Source organism: Nyctereutes procyonoides, unplaced genomic scaffold (assembly GCF_905146905.1).
Source record: "Nyctereutes procyonoides isolate TBG_1078 unplaced genomic scaffold, NYPRO_anot_genome, whole genome shotgun sequence".
Classification (NCBI taxonomy): Eukaryota; Metazoa; Chordata; class Mammalia; order Carnivora; family Canidae; genus Nyctereutes; species Nyctereutes procyonoides.
In genome coordinates, this window is record NW_026575033.1 from 6,168,744 (window position 1) to 6,189,957 (window position 21,214).

A 21,214-nucleotide genomic window follows, 5' to 3' on the forward strand; every position below is an offset into this window, starting at 1 on the left:
GCCTCTGTTTCTCTAAGTTCTTCCTGCCACCCTCATGCCCAGAAAGGTATGAACAGTGGTAAGAGTAAAGAATGATTTAGATTTGGGATGTTTGCACTCTTTGAAACAGTAGAAAATGGAGTGATAATCTCTGAATTCTGGGTTGAGGAGTTGATGGCCTCACAGACTCCTAAGGCTCATTACCACTTCCCACATTTGAAGTTAAAAAAATCCCAAACTCAATACCTGTTATATGCTTTGTCATGTATATTTTTATTTCAACTAAAATGCTTTTGTTCATTTAAATAGAACTGTTAGTATGTCCTAGAGACAGTGTTAGGTACTGGAGATGCAGTAAAGCATAACTAAATAAAGCACGGCCCCTGCCCTTCAGAAGCTGCCTACCGTGGTTCTCAGCCTTCGCTGGGCATCCCATCTGCTTGACTAGCCGGTCTAACAATGAATGCTATGTGGGCTGATTTTGGGAGTTCCATTGGGCCCTAAAATTTGCATTTGTAACAAGTTCCTAGGTGAAGCCGATGTTGCTGGTCCAGGGATTACACCCCTAAACCGCTGATGCAGTGGGAGTGGCAGGCGGCTGGAAAGAATGCAGTGCAGGTGCTGAGCTCTGGGTAGGGGCATGCTTCAGGTGCTTTTGGAACATATGGGAAGGACGACCAGCCTAGACCCATCAGTTCAGATGAGCAAAGGCTTCCCTTGTGTGATGTTCTGGTGTTCTTTTGAAGGATGAATGAGGGGTAACTATCTTAAGGGAAATGCTATTCAAAACAGAGGGAAGTGGGTGAAAGTCTGAAGTGTTTGGGAAGGAAAGCCAGGCACATCTGCAGGGTGGCTTGAAACAAGGATGAGAATATGGGAGAAGACAGGCGATGAGAGATATCAAACACCAGAGATGTCAGGCAAGGTGGACCTGGCTATCTTTAAGCTTCCTAAAGTGATACAGCTCTAATCTGAAATGCTAAAGCTCGAGTTGGCAATCCCCTGGGCTATAGCGGGATAGTTAGTGAATGCTGGGAGGCAGTTCTTTAGTGCAGCTCGATAGCTTTGCTTGACTTTGAGAAGACCTTTGAGCTTATTTTTCAAAATGAAGAAGCTTGAGAAATCCTCTGAGGCTAGAGTGGATTCAGGGATCTAGAAGGGGCTCCTTCTCACCTTTAGGAATTCTCACTCGAGAAAGTTCACACACTCAAGGGACAACCATGCCCAAGAACGCCAAATAGAAAATCATTTTCAAAAATGTTTCCAGCTAAGTAGTTTTTTATGCACATGAAACTTCTTAGTACTTTGTTACTGGGATATGAATATTTCTTTATTCAAATAACTAAGATGGGAGAAAGCCATAATTTCCGTTGTCCTCCCACTGAATTAGCAAAAAATCCACTGCTCTTTTTCTTTGGAAAACATGACCAATTTTCCTTTCTAGTTTTTAATTAACTGCTTCTTCTGATTTTTCTATGTAATTAAACTATTCACATGAAATATTTCTACATTTAAAAACATTTTCAATTTTCCTAAGCATTCCTTGCTTTTGTACTGGTGGTTGTTAAGATAGCTCTGTAGCTTCTATTCCCTGATATTCTCTTTATTGTAGAATATGGAATATACTTATGTACCTTCTTTTTGCCTTTAAGTTGATACTAACTTCAAATGTACAGTGGATCTGGAATTTAATACCCCCCCCTTCTAATATCAAGCCTAATTCCTGACTTCCCTACATACATGCTTTGATAAACGATTCAAAGCACTAGCAGGAGATCTTTTTAGTAAACCTTCCTTTTTCCTAATAAAAAGTTAAATATAGGCACCTGCCAGGCCCATTCTCCTACCTTACAAGATCCAGTAGTCTTTCATAGATATTACTTTCATAAGTATTTCATAAGTATTCTGTTTGAAATTCTTGATTTCTGAGAGAATAGTAACTTGTGTTAGAATAAGAAGCAAGGCCTAGATGCCCATTTTGAGTTTTGAACTACTCCTGTGTGGTGAGAACAGCCTTTATTCTTGTGCTGAGAATCATGGCCTCTCTTTCACACTCCTAGTGTCCATTTGGTTACACTCCTGCTGGTAGAGACTAGCAGTTAGCACATGCCTGTTTCATTCCCGGTGCTTGCATATGCTTCCTTTATCACTGCACCAGGCCTACAGGTAAGTATTGATATTTCTCCATTTTATAAGTGAGGACGCTGGAGCTCAGGGAGGTGAAGGGCTTGCCAAGATCCCAAGGCTAGTGTGTCTGTGAAGCTTGGATTTGAACCTAAGCCTGCCTGACTTGAAAGCTCATATTCTACCTAACTGGGTGCTTCTGTGATGTCATTTAAAGCATTTACAAACCCTTGGCCACAGTGTTCATGTTCAGCAGGTTAAGGCTTTTTTTTTTTTTTTTTTTTTTTTTTAAGCACCTATGCTGTTTCCCTAGGTGGTCTCTGACTTTGGCTGTGACTCTTTTTTTAGGCAAGTTCTTGATGCTGTACAAATCTTCTCTGTTTTAAGAGGTGTATTTCCAGGGGACCTCTTAAATGCACTGTTGTTGGATGAATTTAGTATTGCCGTATAATCGACCACTGGCTAGTTGCTTGGTTTTGAATCTTGGGCCTAACACTCATTGGCTGTGTGACCTTGATCAAATTCTTTCTCTTTGAGTCTCAGTCTCAGTCTACCCATTTGTAAAATGGAGAAAATATATGTGTTAACTCAGTTGATCCTTGCAATCACTGCATGAAATATGTGATGTCAACCTTTTTTTATATATAGATGAGAAAACTGATGCACACAGAGTTTACATAACTTGCTCCGGGTTACACAGGACTAGCAAAGAGTCCAGCTGGGGTACTTGAGCCCAGCATTCAAGCTGGCTCTGGAGCTGTGCACTTAACCACTCTCCCCTACTGTGGACAGCTGTAGGATTGTTCCAGAGTTCCAGAGTGGAATTTGCAAGTGGATGGAATAACCGTAACAAAATGAAACCTTAATAGTTGTTCTGATTCTCCTTTTTTCTTGCTCTCCTTTTCTGTTTTTTTGTTTTGTTTTGTTTTTCATTCAGTGTCATAGCAGAAAGGCAGTGTTACCATTTGTACTGAAATATTTTCCTTCTGTTCTTGTCAAGGAAAATATTTTGGGCTTCTGTCTTAAGCTTCATGACATAATTATATAGAAATTTTTTCTTCAAATAGTTAGCCCCCTTAATCACTGTGCATTCTTGTTTTTCATGCTCCTCTGTCCTTGTCCCTGGTTTTCTAGGTGGCCGTGGGAGACATTGTGAAGGTCATCAATGGGCAGTACCTCCCAGCAGACATGGCCCTGCTTTCCTCCAGGTCAGGTGTGCGAGCGGGCACAGTGTTTGAAATAAATGTGAAGAACAATTAAGCATTAGATGGTGACTACAGGAATCACAAGCACCTCTTTTCTTTCCAACCCCCAGGCACCAGTTTTCTCTCTCTGGAGGGTTCTTCTGTTACTTGTCATTTGCCTTTTTGTTCCCACCTTTCTTTCTCCCATTCATTCCCTTGTGCTTTGGTAGAACACTTAGATTTATTGATTTATTTTAGTCTCATAGGGCTTCTAGGCTATTCTTCATTCATGTGATGCTCCAGAGCAGTGGAGTGAGTCCATCAGTAACACGGGATGGCATGCAGCTTTTCTGAGGCTTGAGAACCAGTCTCCTGGTGGGTCCAGCTAGGAGACTTCCCATGGAGCCAGGGACTCCTTTACTAACTGCTCAGAGATCTGGGCCATGTTTGCAGGCTAGACATGACCTGCAGTTGGTGTTCTCCCTTCATTCGTCCACTCTGTGTCCCCCTTTATGCCCAAGGGCTATTGCTATGTTCTCCAGGTAATTTTGTGCTGCAAAGGTATCACCAATCACTAAGTGACATGAATAATGGACCGTGCAGTCCTTGACTTTTCCTTGGCTTGATATATAAAAGTATATATCAAAGAGGGTATGCTACAATTAGGACATGAATAAACTTCTTTTTATGAGTTCAAAATTAAATTTTATGCTAAGACTAAAACTTCTGTGTTTATATGCTGCTGGGAATCCTAGATACTCATACTGTTGGCATTTTCTTTGAATGCAGACAGTGTTTCTTTCATTGGATTTGATTTTACATTTTTTTAATGCCTTAGCATGAATTTTCTGCTCGAGATAAAAGGTTTAAAAATAGGATCCCAGGCCTATAAAGAAGGAAAAGCACCATATACATACAGCAGGACTCATATTTATCCCTATTGATTGGTAACAACAGAAATAGTGAAATGTGGATCACTTGACAGTTTGGTGTATGAGTTTTCACTGTAACCCTCAGAAAACCTAGTTCTAATATGAGTTTGTTTGAGTGGATAGGGTGTTTTCAGGATGCTTATTAGTGTTTGAGTCTGTACATTGTGCTAAGCAGTCCGCTGAGTACATCATCCCATCTAATCTTCCTCCAAACCCTTGCCATCCCTACTTTATGCACGAGAAAATAGATATTAAACAACTTCCAAGTCCATACAGCTTATAAAGGTAGCAGTAGGGGATTTTTAACTTAGCCAGTGGGTTGCAAACTCCATTCTCTTAACCACTAACTCTGCATCTAACCTCGATGATTGGAGGTAGCAATACACAGTATCTGCCATTATTATTGCTTTTCTTAAAAAAAATGATTTTTTTATTTATTTGAGAGAGAAAGAAAGCATGAGCAGGGGAAGTGGCAGAGGGAGAGAGAGAAGCAGACTCCTCGCTGAGCAGAGAGCCTGACAACATGGCTCTATTCCAGGTCCCTGAGATCATGACCTGAGCTGAAGGCAGACACTTAACCAACTGAGCCACCCAGGCACCCCTGTCATGCTTATTGTTATTCTTCGAGTGTTCTGTCCTTAAAATTAGGCGTTTTGATTAAAAAAAGTTACCTGTTGACATAGTAGAAGGTGCCAGGAAGACAAAGCCTGCCAAGCCTGTGTCTTCATTCCTGAACTCTGGCTGTAATGTTTTTCAAAGGATGTGTTTGTACCAGCTGTGTCTAGGGTAGCTCTTTTGGTCAGGAGCAGGCCAAGTCTCAGACTCTAAGTGTCACTCAAACACAGTAGTGGGGTCTGAGTTGGCACATACTGTGTTTCCCTTAACCCACCAGTCCTCTTCTCATTCTTTTTCAGTTATTTCTGCTACCTAAGTTCAAGTTGCCATTATATGGGGGCCATAAAGGTGGATCATGGGGCAAACAACTTTGTGTTGGTGTTGAGCCTCAGAGACGAGTGTCTTTCTGGTCACTTACTACAAAGGTTGTTGAAGGCCAGTCAGCAGACACAATTTCCATGGTAGAGACTTTGTGAGCTATGAATTTGTGGAGGAGACATTACTAAACTTTGACTTTTTAAATTTCTCTCTCCATAGTGAACCTCAGGCAATGTGTTATGTTGAAACAGCTAATCTAGATGGGGAGACGAACCTTAAAATACGTCAGGTAAAGTAATCTTTTATGACTTGTGTTGTTATGGAGGTCCAAGCTGTGAATTTGGTCTGCTGTACTAGTTAGTCTTTTTCTAGAGAAAAATGGTCTGTTAGAGTTATGCCTTAACCGTAATGGAACCCATGGGAAGCACGTGCCTTTAGTATGATGGGAACCCCTTGAGAGGGACAGCAGAGTTAGAAAAAGTGAGCTTCACTCATGTATGGATTACAAAGGGTATCTTGCCTTAATTTATGTCTTAGATCTGTGTCTGTTAGTGCAGGGGGAAAGAGATCCCATCATCTAGGTTGAGCCATGTGGTGAAAAAGGCATCAGCTATATGGAGAGATGCTCTAGACAAGCTCTGGACACCTTACTTTACATTGTTGTTGTAACTGAGACTTTAATTCTAGAGAGTAATGTATTAGACACAAAATTTCTATATAGAAGTACAGCCTTAAAGCTGTTCTTACTATATATTTTAATTCTAGAATGAAAAATGTTCTTTACTATAATATGAATTTTAAGCACTTGGCATTTAAATTTTCTGTTACATAAAGTTGAATTTGATAGTTCTGTGCACCTGTCTTTCTTTTCTACCTTAGATACTTGATTTAGGTAGATTTTGTTTGTTTGTTTGTTTAAAGAATTGCTAAGTATTAGTATAATACTGATATGAATAAAATACTATATTAAAAGAATTCTTTATTCTGTTTTTATAAATGTTTTTGTGTTTGTATTAAAGTAGAGCTAATAGAGTGCTCTGTGCAAGGTGCTTGAGTATGTGGTTCCTTGAACATGGATGTTCCCAACATAGTGGGAGGATCTTTGCACTTCATTAAATTCTTTGTAAACTTTTACATTAGGTGCTGTGGCAAAGGCTGCCTGGAAGTCTATATTGAGGGTCTGTGAGCTTGATTTGTTAGCTTTCCCAGTTACTCCTGTTTTAGATGATACATTATTTCCTTTGGATTAGCAATGGGGATGCTGAATGTTGTCTTTAACCCTGGAAGATTGTATTCAGTTTCCTCTTTTGGTTTAATGTTTTAGGGTTTAAGTCACACTGCTGACATGCAAACAAGGGAAGTATTGATGAAGTTATCTGGAACTATAGAATGTGAGGGACCCAACCGCCACCTCTATGACTTCACTGGAAACCTGCATGTTGATGGGAAAAGGTAATAACACTTTAGTTTTTCTTCGTTTTATTTATTTATTTATTTATTTAGTTAGTTAGTTAGTTAGTTAGTTAGTTAGTTCTTAAATGGGACCAGGAATTACGGGAACCTAGGTAAAATATCAGTTTGTTTTTTTGATTTCATAATATTTTAAAACTGTGAAATTTCTTGGTTTAGCTTAGATATGAGAGACTGAGCTTTTCCTGAAGCACAATTTCCATCAATATAAACCTTTTTTCCCTTAAATTTAAGGAAAAAACTGATTTTTGTCAATAAAAACAGCCTGGGTCTGTAATGAGATTATCGGCACTGACTGTTTTTCTGTGTGTATTTACCTACCAGGAAGGAGAGGTGGTTTGGGCTGCATAAAACTTTCTAGAAAAGCAGAAGGGAAGCATGTCAGGTCTATAAGAGCTAATCTGTTTATTAGAGAAATATCTTTTTTTTCCTTTGGCTAGCATTCTTCTAAGAGCATTTGTTTTTATTGAGTGGAAGGAACAGCAATTACTCTTCCTTTGGAATATTCACTGCCCTGTGGTCTCTATTCTGTTGTCTTCGTCCTCTTGGCATTTGTTTGATTGTTGGAGAGTCATTTTTGTCATTATGTTGGGGTGCAGTTTCTTCCTTCTGCCTGTCTTTAATCTGTATGCTCCTTACCGATTCTTCCCACCTTTATATTTTGAACAGACCCAAAGGGAAGGACCTGACTGTGGGAATCAACCCAAAATAACTATGGCAGTTGTGACTGCTTTCTTGGTTTTCATTTAGCATGCAGAGCCATTTTGAATTTCTAAATTATCACTCAGCCCTTTATTTAACCATTAAGTCATCCTTGACAAATTTGATATTCTAGCTTTATAGTCTAAAAACTAAACTGAGTTTTCTAAATGAATAAGCTTCTGGTTATTTTAGCAATTTCTTTTTTGGGTGTGGAGTTCTATAACTAGGTTATAAAAGAATACAAATCCCTCTAACATTTTCTAAGAAAACAATATATGATAATAATATATACATATATTTTTTTTGTAGTGATGAATTGATAGGATAAAATATTTTTGTGGGTCTTTTTTTTTTTGGTAGATGAAGGCAGTGGTAACCTTTATTGCTCCTATGTCTCAGTGAAACAGTTCAAATTTGACTAAAAGATATGATCGAATTAATTGGTTAATTGTGGGTTTATGTTTAAGGGGGAAAGCTCATGCTCATTTATCAAACTATCATTAAATATAAATGTTGTTTCTTATTTTTAGCCCTGTTCCCCTTGGGCCTGACCAGATCTTATTAAGAGGTACACAGCTTAGAAATACTCAGTGGGTCTTTGGCATAGTTGTTTATACTGGACACGACACCAAACTCATGCAGGTAAAACATTTCTATGCTGAAAAACAATGCTGATTTCAGTCTTTATTTTTTTCTTTCCATTTTTATGGAGTAGAGCGTGCAAATACAGATACTGCATTTAGGGAGTTCAAGTTTGTCTGTGAACCTAAATTTAGAAAGGAAGTACCTATTATTTCTGATGCTGGGGTAGTTTTTCCTGGATTTCCATTATTGTATCAGATGTTTGTTACCTCTTGCTTGAAATATCAATGGTCTTAATTTTTCAGATTTAGGGGGACAATCAGTTCTAGCTTATCCTCTGGACTTAAGTGGGGATTCATTCTAACTTCTTTATTTCTCTGCTTCTCTTCCTCACCCCACAAATTAGGATTTTATAGTACAGTTATTTTAATTGAATCATCGGCAATTTAAAATCAGTTATTTTTGAACTAATGTTTATTCTTCATACACACAAAAAAATTAAGTTAAAATGATTTTGCTCTTTCTCCCTGTTAATGATTTTTAAATGATTTGTGAATTTATAGCAGCCCTCATTTGTATTATGATATATTTTGCCAGACAACTTTTGAAATTCTGTATAAATCAGTGTCCCAATGTGTCATTTCTTATATTTCTTTGGTATCTTTTGGATCTTATTTTGCTAATGGTTGCTATTCATGAGAATCAGCTTTTGAGCTTGTCTGCTCTCTCTTTTTTTTTAATCACTTCCAAAGCATGTATTTGACTGTGTTGAACCAAGTCTTGAAGTAGGCTGTGTGGATACAGTAGTGAAAGGCTCAGCTCTCAACTTCTGGGAGCCACGCAGAATAAGGAATTACCATGTAGAATGATTACTGCAGTATGTGTCATGACAAAGTGCTGTAGATGTTTACAGAAGGGCCAAACAACCCAGGGTTGGGGCTGTTAGTTGACTAGATGCTCAAAACCCATCTTAGATGGAGTGTTATAGAGGGAGGTTCTTGTGTTGGTACACTGTTTGAGGTAAGATGATGGAGGAGGAGAGAGTTAAATGTTCATTATTTTAGATGAGGTGATAGACCCTATGTTTACCCCAGCTTGGAAATGCAATATAGACAGGGTGGTGAGTGGTGGGGAGTGTGGGAGATGGTGGGCATGAGAAAGCTTCAGAGACTTGTGACATTTAGACTGTTGGAGTTGCCTCACGACAGGTTGATCAGTGTGTAAGGTGCTTGTCTTGGAGTTTCTGGGGGTGAAAAGACCAGGGAGTGAGCCATGGGAGTAGAAGCTAATGGTAGAGCTAATGCTAGGAGGCCATTTCATGCTGGGAAGTAAAGGACTGAGAAGACAATGCATCTGTGCTCAGTGCTGAGATTTTGAAGATGGATAATGGCAGAGCCAAGGCCAAGATGGATACCATAAGCTAACTGCTCACCTCTTCAGAGGGTGAGGGTTGTGGCTGAGAGGTTGGTAGCTTTATTGAGGGAAGAGTCAGAAGGCAGTGTAGCCAAATGGCATGAATTTCATGAGTGAATGTTTTAACACGGCATCAGAGGCATAAAGTGTCAGAAGTACTACCAGCTTCAGATTCCAAGACATGTGAGTCTTCACTGGAACATCTTCTGCTCAAGGGGCTTCAGGGAAAGAGTGCCCTCAGCAGGATGAAAAGCTCTGGAAGGAGGATGAGGACATGGAGAATTTTTGGTCCTGGGATGGGAGGGTGTGTTGGAATGGCTGCAGAGGGAGTCTGTGCGCCAGGGTGGAGATCCATTGCATCTGAGAGAACAAATAGTTGGTGAATGCTCAGGCCCCTCTTGGTTGGATCAGGATGATTGAGTATATCTGAAATGTGTCTCATCTGTCCTTCCTGCTGGTTCAGAGCTGATTGGAAAGTTTAAAATTTGTTGGTTCTGAGCAGCTTGTATGTGGAGGCTTTATCTTGAATGGTTTAGTGCTCTCCATCTAGTAAGAATTCTCTGACCTCCCAGGCCAGTGCCAGCAGCTATGTCTGATAGTTGGAGCTCCACTCACATGTCACTTCAGTTTTTATGATGAAGTGTCCGACAAAGACTTGGCTTACATTTAAGTGGGCCACAAGACCTGTTTTGAGATTGTGCATATTACAAATTTAACCACTCTCCAAGGTTCCTTGTATACCAGTTGTTTTTTTCAGGATGACACTGGAAGTACAGCTTTCTAGCTAAGGTGTAAGAGATAATTAAGTCACACCTAAAAATGATCTCATCATCTTTTCAGTGAGCAAGGCATGCACAGAATTACCTCATGGAAGTTTATATCTCGTGAGTGAGATAGGCACTTCTCTTTGCACCTGCATGTGATAAGCCTGTGCAAGGCTTATATGTATAGAATTAATAGTATATAGAATGACGGAAAGCCCCAGAAACATCTGCGCTAAACTTGCTGTGCCTTTAGAACTGAAACACGAAGTAAAAATAATGAGCTTTCAAGAGGAATATAATAGAACATGTAGAGCTGGAAGCTATCCTGTTTGTGAAATAATATTTTTTTTGTCTGTACTTGTTCTGCTCAACCATGGAGAGGAAGCACCATTACTTTAGGGTTCTTCTACTTTTTTTGTTTGTTCTGTAAACTCTTACCTGTCTTCTACTCTTCAAAGTTCCCTTATTTCAAGTTCACTGTAGTTACACTTGGAAATATTTTTAATATTACTGTTTCTACTGGTTGATTTAATGGGGAAAAGGTATCATCACCTTAATTATAGCAAATATTTAGTGCCCACATACCTTGTTCTAAGTAATCTGCATATATGAACTCATTTATTCTTCATAGTGGCCCTGTGAGGAAGATGCTATTATTGTGTTCCTTTTTAGATGAGGACAATGAGACCAGGTGTCTAAGTAAGTTAATGAAGTTATACACCCACCCAGTAAGAGTGATTTGGGATTCAAACCTAGGCAGTCTGACTCTTTTTTTTATTATTATTAATTTTTATTGGTGTTCAATTTACCAACATACAGAATAACACCCAGTGCTCATCCCGTCAAGTGTACCCCTCAGTGCCCGTCACCCATTCACCCCCACCCCCCACCCCCCACCCTCCTCCCCCTCCACCACCCCTAGTTCATTTCCCAGAGTTAGAAGTCTTTATGTTCTGTCTCCCTTTCTGATATTTCTCACACATTTCTTCTCCCTTCCCATATATTCCCTTTCGCTATTATTCATATTCCCCAAATGAATGAGAACATACACTGTTTGTCCTTCTCCGGTTACTGTGGCCAAGTTCAAAAAGGGTGTTGCCTGAGTTCTTCTCTGGGATTTTGATGGAATCTTGTCTCACATTTAGATCTTTCATCCATTTTGAGTTTATCTTTGTGTATGGTGCAAGAGAGTGGTCCAGTTTCATTCTTCTGCATGTGGATGTCCAATTTTCCCAGCACCATTTATTGAAGAGACTGTCTTTCTTCTAGTGGATCGTCTTTCCTCCTTTATCGTATATTAGTTGAGCATAAAGTTCAGGGTCCACTTCTGGGTTCTCTGTTCTGTTCCATTGATCTATATGTTTGTTTTTGTGCCAGTACCACACTGTCTTGATGAACACAGCTTTGTAGTACAACCTGAAATCTGGCATTGTGATGCCCCCAGATATGGTTTTCTTTTTTTAAAATTCCCCTGGCTGTTTGGGGTCTTTTCTGATTCCACACAAATCTTAAAATAATTTGTTCTAAGTCTCTGAAGAAAGTCCATGGTATTTTGATAGGGATTGCATTATACGTGTAAATTGCCCTGGGTAACATTGACATTTTCACAATATTAATTCTGTCAATCCATGAGCATGGAATATTTTTCCATCTCTTTGTGTCTTCCTCAATTTCTTTCAGAAGTGTTCTGTAGTTTTTAGGGTATATTTTGAGAACCATTTGAATGGTAAATGGTTCTCCAACCTTTTATTTTCAGGTTGTAGGTGTCCTTCTGTCTAAAATGAGTCTCTTGTAGACAGCAAATAGATGGGTCCTGTTTTTTTATCCAGTCTGAAACTCTGCGCCTTTTGATGGGGTCATTAAGCCCATTCACGTTCAGAGTTACTTGAACTTCTTCTTAAAGGGGAGTTTTAAGAGTCCCCCTTAAAATTTCTTGCAGAGCTGGTTTGGAGGTCACATATTCTTTCAGTTCCTGCCTGTCTTGGAAGCTCTTTATCTCTCCTTCCATTTTGAATGAGAGCCTTGCTGGATAAAGTATTCTTGGTTGCATGTTCTTCTCATTTAGGACCCTGAATATATCCTGCCAGCCCTTTCTGGCCTGCCAGGTCTCTGTGGAGAGGTCTGCTGTTACCCTAATATTCCTCCCCATGAAAGTCAGGGACTTCTTGTCTCTTGCTGCTTTAAGGATCTTCTCTTTATCTTTGGAATTTGCAAGCTTCACTATTAGATGTCGAGGTGTTGAACGGTTTTTATTGATTTTAGGGGGGGATCTCTCTATTTCCTGGATCTGAATGCCTGTTTCCCTTCCCAGATTGGGAAAGTTTTCAGCTAGGATTTGTTCAAATACATATTCTGGCCCTCTGTCCCTTTCGGCGCCCTCGGGAACCCCAATTAAACGTAGGTTTTTCTTCCTTAGAGTGTCATTTATTTGCCTTAATCTGTCTTCATGGTCCCTTAATTGATTGTCTCTTTTTTCCTCAGTTTCCCTCTTTGCCATTAACTTGTCTTCTATGTCACTCACTCGTTCTTCCACCTCGTTAACCCTCGTCGTTAGGACTTCTAGTTTGGATTGCATCTCATTCAATTGATTTTTAATTTCTGCCTGATTGGATCTAAATTCTGCAGTCATGAAGTCTCGTGAGTCCTTAATGCTTTTTTCTAGAGCCACCAGTAGCTGTATAATGGTGCTTCTGAATTGGCTTTCTGACATTGAAGTGTAATCCAGATTTTGTAACTCTGTGGGAAAGAGGGCTGTTTCTGATTCTTTCTTTTGAAGTGAGGTTTTCCTTCTAGTCATTTTGCTCAGTGCAGAGTGGCCAAAAACAAGCTGTATTGGAACACGGGGGAGTATCACTGGTCCCTCTAGCTGGTCTTCTGGGGGAGGGGCCTGCTGCGCTGATTTTCAGGTGTTAGCACTTGGGGGAGCTCCTCTGCCCCTGCCTGCTGCAGGGCTCAGCGGGGGTTGTTTACCCCGTCGGGCCCCAGGAGGAACAGCCCCAGTGGCTATGGCAGCTCTGGAAGCCTGGATTCAGCCTCCGCAGGAACTATGGGGCTCGGGGCTCTCGGCTCTCCGTCCGCAGGGCCTGGAGGCTCCGGGGCGGGGCCGCTGATCTGCTCAGCTCGGGGCAGGAGCGTCCTCGCTGTCCTGGGCCCTCCCGGCCTCTGCCTGTCCCGGGGGAGGCCGGATCCTGGGCTGTGTCCCGGCGCCCTGTGCTCCGGGGCCTGCGCTGGTGGATTCGCGCTCCCGCCCTGCAGCTCCCTCCCTGGAGCCGCTCCCGAGCCCCTCCGAGCTGCTCCGGTCGGTCCCTCCGTGCGCGCTGCAGCCCTTAGGGAGCTCGGAGCACTCCCCTGCGCTCGCAGGTGTCTGTCAGTGTCCCCGGGAGCCCGAGGGCATCCCCGCCCTCCTGGGTCCTGCTCTAACTCCCAGCGAGCCCCTTTCCGCCCGCCCGGGAAGGTTGGTGCAGCTCCTGCTCCTCCGGGACGGGGCTCTCCTGTCCTGGGGACACTCGCCCCGGCCTCAGCCCGGCTCCTCGCGGGCCCCTCCCCCTCGGAGGCCTTTTGTTCCTTTATTTCTTTTTCCCCGTCTTCCTACCTTGATAGAAGCGCGAACTCCTCTCACTGTAGCATTCCAGCTGGTCTCTCTTTACATCTCAGGCCGAATTCGTAGATTTTCAGGATGGTTTGAAGGTTATCTAGGTAATTTGGTGGGGACAGGCGATTTGGGGACCCTGCTCTTCCGCCATCTTGCCCCTCCCTCCAGTCTGACTCTTGAGTACACGTTCTCACTACTCTACTGACTACTTTCTTAGGAGGGCAAAAGTGTATAGAATTCAGATCTGTTATAAACTTTTCAGCCTCTAACATTTTTGGCTTTTCTTTTTTTTTTTGTAACTATGAGTAAAGTTTTAATTAAATACGCTTATAAGCACTAGTTTAATGGCTGTTTGTAATAGCAAAACATTCTAAGAAACCTAAATGACAATAGGGATGATTCTGGAATTATATATAGCCAATTAATTCAAGTTTTGATTACTTTTATCACGATTAAAATTTTGTTAAATTAACAAACCATGAATTTTAATAGTGATAAAAATAATCAAAACTTTTTTTTGGCTATATAACTGTATGTGGGGGGATCCCTGGGTGGCGCAGTGGTTTGGCGCCTGCCTTTGGCCCAGGGCGCGATCCTGGAGACCCGGGATCGAGTCCCACGTCGGGCTCCCGGTGCATGGGGCCTGCTTGTATCTCTGCCTCTCTCTCTCTCTCTCTCTCTCTCTCTCTCTCTGTGACTATCATAAATAAATAAAGAAAAAAATAATTATAACTGTATGTGTTTTAACATGTGTATAGATTCACATAATTACTAACATATTCATGAAAGATGTTATTCGAAAGATGCTTATTTCTATTAAGAACTCCATTACTCAAAAGCAGCAATATTTTCTAAGAATTGTATAGAAGAATTTAAAATGCTAGTCTGAATTTAACATTACCTGCTCATCATTGCAAGTTGAAATGTTCAGGGAATGGGAGTAAGTAGGCAGAGGTTGATTTTCTACAAAGTGCATGTGATAAAGTTTTGGGCTCTTACATTGGAGGAGTCCTAACCTTGTTAACTGGCCAGGACTCAACCACTGGAAAAGATCAGAAGCTGGTGAACTAATGGAGTCATAGAAATGATGCTTATTATAATTTTTTTTCTACCTGTGCCTACAGTGAATGTGTGTTAAAAATGATAAGATCATGTGTTTTAAAAGCTTGGGATAGGCACTCTTGGAACTGGTATGTTGGCTTCTTCCGTGAGAGCAGAGGTAGTATGTTGTCCCCATCAGCCTGTAGATGGGATTTGATTGAGGGATCAGCCTTCACTAGTAGATTTCCATTTAGAAGTTTAAAGGACTTTTTAAAAAAGTCTGTAAAGGACAAATAATTCAAAGAACTGAAGTGAAAGGGAGAAAAGTGAATATAAAGAAAGATGCTGTTGTTCTGTTTAAATGTTGAAACATTTCAAAACTGCCATTAAACTGGTTCTTACATGTCTCTGCCCCTGCAGAAAACTAGGCCACGATTGTAGTATTTGTGGGTTTGGGGATAGAATTCAGGTAACTGTTTCAGTGATGTGGTATGAGCTTCTCGAAGGAACTTAGGGATGAATTCTTCTCTTTTTTTATTTTATTTTATTTATTTAAAGATTTTATTTATTCACTCATGAGACACACACACACACACACACACACAGAGAGAGAGAGAGAGAGAGAGAGAGAGAGGGAGAGAGGGAGGGAGAGAGGCAGAGACACAGGCAGAGGGAGAAGCAGGCTCCAGGCAAGGAGCCCAACGTGGGACTCGATCCCAGGACTCCAGGATCACTCCAGGATCACGGCAGAAGGCAGGCACTAAACCGCTGAGCCACCCAGGGATCTCCACTCTCTTTTTATTTGATTTTATTTTCATGTTGTGACTTTATTCATATTCTTAATTTTTGGAGACATTTTCATCCTAGCTCTTTTAACGATCAGACAAGTTGAGAACAGTGAAGTGTGCTGACTTAAATTTTGCCCAAGGCACCATTTGTATGACTGGTTAGTGCCTTTCAAGCTTTCAAATCACCTGATTTTTGCAAATCGGTGTTAGTAGTAGAGAGACCAGTTTGTGACTCCTGTAGACTGAAGCTCCTGTGTCCATCTTCCCCTATCCAGTTCTTGGCTTCTGATCTAATCCAGGCTCTGTTCACCTCCAGGAGTGGATTATTACCATCTGGGTTACTGTGTTAGTTTCCTATTGCTGCCATAACAAATTATACAAATTGATAGCTTAAAATAGCACGAAGTTGTCATGCTACGGTTCTGTAGGTCAGAAGTCTGATAGGGGTCTCATCCATATCACGATGCCCATAGGGCAGCATTCCTTTCTAGGATACTCTAGGAGGTTCTAGAGGAGAATCTGTTTTCCTGCCTCTTCCAGTCTTCTTGAACCCTGCCCGAATTTTTTGGCACATGACCGTCTTTTTCCATTGCCAAAGCTGGCATATTGCATTTCTTGGGCTATTCTTGTGTAACCACATTTCCCTCTGACTGTAGCCAGGAAAGAATCTCTTCATTTTCTGTTTTTAAAGGTCTATGTGGGTTAAATTGGACCCACTTGCATAATCCAAGATAATTTCCCTAAGTCATATCCTTAGTTTTGTTAATTTAAACTTTCTTTTTCTTTTTTTTTTTTTAATGAGAGAAAAAGTGACAGGGAGGGAGGAACAGAGGGAGAGGAACAAGCAAACTCCATGCTGAGTGTGGAGCCTGACACATGGCTTGATCCCAGGACCCTGAGATCATGACCTGAGCCAAAACCAAGAGTCAGATGCTCAACCTGAGCCACCCAGGTGCCCCAGTCGTACCCTTAATTTAATCACATATGCAAAACCCCTTTTATCACGTAAAATAATGTATTTACAGGATCCAGGTATTAGGGCATGGCCATCATTTGGGGAACCATCATTTTTCCCACCACGGCAATCAGAAAATTTTTAGTAAAGTGACTTCAGGTGCATAACTATTTAGTGAAACTAATTCCATTGACTTTTCCAACACTGAGAGGATATAGTTTCAGATTTTCCACCTATGTGCAGAGGTCCTTGAATCTGGCTTTAATGAATCTTTCTGATTTCACTTGCCAATACTGGATTCTCTTTCAGCTGGGATTGTCTCCCCATCTGCCGTGAGAAATCAGCATGTATTTTTATAGATGGTTAGGCTGTCTTCCATTTTTGTTTTACTTTCCTGTCAACATTCTGTTTATAATTCAAGAATGCACTCATATTTCTCACAACCACTAGAGCTTTCCTGCTTGTTTCCTGTTCACACACATTTTTCCAAATGAACTTTGTCCATTCATTTATTTTGATACCTATTGATGTCAACACCTATTTTGCATTTTTTATGTGTATGTGTTTGTGTATGTCTTTTTTTCTCAATTTTAAGAGGAAACTATACTGCAAAAATAGTTCTTTCTATATTAATTATAGAATTATATTACTTTGAAGATTCAGTCTAGATTTTTATGGTACAGAATCTTTAAGTTTCTAATGTCTCTTGAATTAATAACATTCTGATTTCTTTTAAACTGATTTTAAGTAATTTAGAACTTGTTTTCTGTGATTGCAAAAGTAGCTAATTTTATACTAAAATGTAAATAAGTACAGATTGAATCATGAGGAGTCAAAATGTGTTCTTTATTCAAAACTAACTGTTCATTCAGGAGTATGGTGCATGTTTTAATTTCACTGGTTATTTGGTAAAAGTACATTCTTTCATTTTTTATTTGTTGAATTTGGTTAACTTACCTCCTTTTCTCTCAACTCTTTAACTCAAGCCTGTTCTATGACTCTTATTCACTTTCAATGCTATTGTACAGAATTCCACAAAGGCACCTCTCAAAAGATCGAATGTTGAGAAAGTGACTAATGTGCAGATCCTGGTGTTGTTTGGCATCCTCTTGGTCATGGCCTTGGTGAGCTCAGTGGGGGCCCTGTACTGGAATGGATCTCAAGGTGGAAAGAACTGGTACATCAAGAAGATGGGTAAGTGTGAGGATGGAGTGACTGTTGAAGTAGGATAAAAGTAGGACCACTTTTGGAAAAGTATGGTTTATGTGTGGTGGCCATGCCATCCTTCATTCTTTTGGCTACTGTATAAAAGGCCAGCCTCTTGAAAGATTAGGAGTTGTGGGATGAAATGAAGATGGACATATGGAGTTGTTTTATATTCAGATGATTGTATTTTTAACAATTTTAAAAATTATTTTCTTCGTAGTTGCTCTTGGGGTTGCAATAAATGTCTTAATTTATCGGCATTTGCTTCAGATGAATACTAACTTAATTACAGTAAAATACAGAAAATTTACTCCAGTATAGATTCATTTCTTCCCTTGCTTTATGTTATTGTCATATCTATTACATATATGTTACCACCCCAGTATAAGTGTTATAATTATTGCCTTATATTTTATAATGTCTATTTAAGCAAAAAGAAAAAATATCCTTACAGAGTTATTTTATATGAACATACTTATCATTTCTAGTATTTTTCATTTCTTTCTGTAAATTTAAGATACCAGCTTGTGTCATTTCTTTGCTTCATGTAGCTTTGTCTTCTCATTCGTTTGTGCTGTCATTGCTGTCATATATATTACATCTGTATAAAGTCCAATGATGTACTTTTATATTCATTTTTGCCATATTTTTTAAAGTCAAAGGAAAGGATAAAAATATGTAATTGTCTTTTATAAGTGATTGTGTTATTACCTTTACTGATATCCTTTGTTTAAGTGGATTTAATTCCCATCTAGTGTCATTTCCTTTCATCCTGCAAAATTTCCATTAGTATTTCTTGTAAGGCAGATCAGATAGCAACAAATCCTCTATTTTTATTTTGGGATGTATTAGTTTCTCCTTTTTTTTTGAAGCACAGTTTTGCTAAGACAGTGTTCTCAAGAATTTTAGAATTCTTGGTTGATGTTCTTTTCCTTTTGGTACTTTGCATATGCCATCCTACTGCCTTCTGGCCTCCATTTTACTGATGAGAAGTCAGCTGTTAATCTTACTAAGTTTTTACCCTTATATGTAAGTCATTTTTCTATTGCTGCTTTCAAACTTGTCCTCAGTTTTCAGTAATTTTGAGTTTGTTTAGAGTTTAGTTGAGCTTTTTGGATATGTACATTAGTATTTTTCACCAAATTTGGGAAGTTTTCAGCAATTATTTATTCAAATATTGTTCCTGCCACATTTTCAAACTCCTTTCTCTTTCTGGTAATTCCATTATGTACACTTTGGTCCACGTGATGTGACCTTAGTTTGTGTTAATTTTTCCTTATTCTGTTTTTTTTTTTCTGTTCTTGAGATTGAGTAATCTCTTTTGATCTATATGGAAGTTTGTCTGTTTCTCTCTCCTGCTAGCTCACATCTACTCTTCAGTTCCACTAGTGATTTTTTTTTCTTTTCAATTTCAGAATTTCTGCTAGGCTCTTTCTTTCATCTCTTTATCAGTGTTATCTGATCAGTCATTGTCATCATAATTTCTTTTAATTCCATAAAGAGTTCCTTTTAGTTTTTTTTTTAGGATTTATTTATTTATTTATTTATTTATTTATTTATTTATTTATTTATTTATTTATTTATGAGAGAGAGAGAGAGAGAGAGAGAGAGGCAAAGACACAGGAGGAGGGAGAAGCAGGCTCCATGCTGGGAGCCCAATGCGGGACTCGATCCTGGGACTCCAGGATCGTGCCCTGGGCCAAAGGCAGGCGCTAAACCCCTAAGCCACCCAGGGATCCCCTCTTTTAGTTGTTTAAATGTATTTATAATAGCTTCTTTGAAGTCTCTGGTCCATCATTTGGGTCCCCCTCAAGGGCAGTTTCTATTGCTTGTTTTTTCCTGGTTCTTTGTATGTTTCATATTTTTTCCTTTTTTTTTTTTTTTTTTTGTTCTTGAAAACTGGGCGCTTTGGATAATATGTTCTGGCAATTCTGGATTCTGTTCCTCTTCCTCGGGCTTGTTGCTGTTTTTGTTTATCTGTTTAGTGACTTGCCTGGAAAAATTCTATGAAGTCTGTTTTCTCCTGCAGTGTATAGCCTCTGCTGTTACTGCTCAGTTTTATTTCCATTTTGACTTTTTAATGCCTTTAAAATGTATAGTTTAAAGTATAGAGTGGGTTTTAGTGTTTTCACAGATTTGTGCAACCTTTACCCCTTACATACTTTAGAACATTTTCAGTGCTGTAGAAAGAAACCCTGTCCTCATTAGCATTCTTCTTGATTTTATTTTTTAAGTCTGGATTCCTAGGGGTAGGCATAGCTTAGAGGTTAGCCAGTGATTGGTCAGAGGTTGTTTGATCTATGCATGGCTTGTGTAGTGCCTTCAGCTTTTGGGGAATTTAAAGTCTGCTCACATTCAGTCAGGGAGTAGTAGTTCATAAGTACCCTGTCTGGTCTCTCCTAAGCAGCTACAGCCTTGTGCATGGACATGACCTTTGGGACTACCAGGATTTGGTGTGATCTTACCAAGGTTTCTTTGGCCATTTCTTTCCATGGATATCCCTGTTTAATTTCTGGCTAGTCTCCTCTTGTTTGCTCCTACTGATTTTGTAAGATATTTGTCTTCTCTGATTATTAGCCACTGAGATCTCTATTATTTTTGACAGTGCCCCCGGCATGTCTTTTTTTCATGCTATGTTCCAAATAATGTCATCTTCCTCAGGCTGTTCCTGTCCTAACAACCTGCCTTACTCTGGAGCAGCAGCCTGCCTCACCTTGGGATAGAATTTCTGCAATATGGAGCAGGGGTTGATGGGGTGGGGGATGCAAGCTGCCAGTCACAACCACCCATCCAGAACAGAACTTAAGCATCATGGCTCAAGGGGAAAGGAGAGAAAAATAGCTTCTGACATAAATGCCAAAGGTTTCCACTTACATTAAGTAGTTTTTTTTTGAATACATGCTTTTGAATTTTTTTGTACGCACTGTGATCAATTCTCAAGCACCTTAACTGCTAGTTTTTGATAATTTTGTTCAACTTTATTTCTTCCTTTTTGGAGAGATTTGCCAATCTCCTTACACAGCAATTCCAGAAAATAAATACTATTTAATGACAAAATATTTTGAGAAATAAATTTGAATTTTAAAACTTTGGAATCTTTGAGGTTTTTGTTACTCTTTAAGTATATTTTGGTTAAACCGATCAAAACAGTTTTTCCCTTTTCTATTTATTTCATGCAGAAAAATCAAACACTTTTAATTGCCTGGGAGAACTATTGTTGCCACTTTACAAATATGTCTGGGACTCATAGGTTGGATCAAAACCTTTGGTTTTGGTCCTTAAAATTTGGATTTGGACCATGTTATATGTCTAGCTTCAGATATGCAGACTAATACTTTGTGTACATATATAGTTTCATAGTTTTGACATTAGGCAATTTCAAATTCCAGTATGAACTGCATGATTCGTGATGAAAGAATGGTCTTTTTGTCCCACCCATCATGCTGTCTGCTTTGTTTTCTCATGGAAAAGTTGGAGTCGCTCTGTTATAAAGCCATCAGACTTCACGTTCTCATTGTCACTGTTGGAGCTTTGACTTCAATTTCTATC

At 39.6% G+C, this 21,214-nt stretch overlaps 1 protein-coding gene across 1 annotated transcript in view; it reads left to right on the forward strand.

Moving 5' to 3' along the window:
- Positions 1–21,214, forward strand: part of ATP8A2 (ATPase phospholipid transporting 8A2) — a 491,575-nt gene that overhangs the window by 53,067 nt on the left and 417,294 nt on the right. The window contains exons 6-10 of the mRNA XM_055317488.1: positions 3,238–3,311; positions 5,372–5,441; positions 6,477–6,604; positions 7,855–7,966; positions 17,488–17,653. Coding sequence (XP_055173463.1) covers positions 3,238–3,311; positions 5,372–5,441; positions 6,477–6,604; positions 7,855–7,966; positions 17,488–17,653 — 550 coding nt within the window. The remainder of the gene's footprint in view (positions 1–3,237; positions 3,312–5,371; positions 5,442–6,476; positions 6,605–7,854; positions 7,967–17,487; positions 17,654–21,214) is intronic.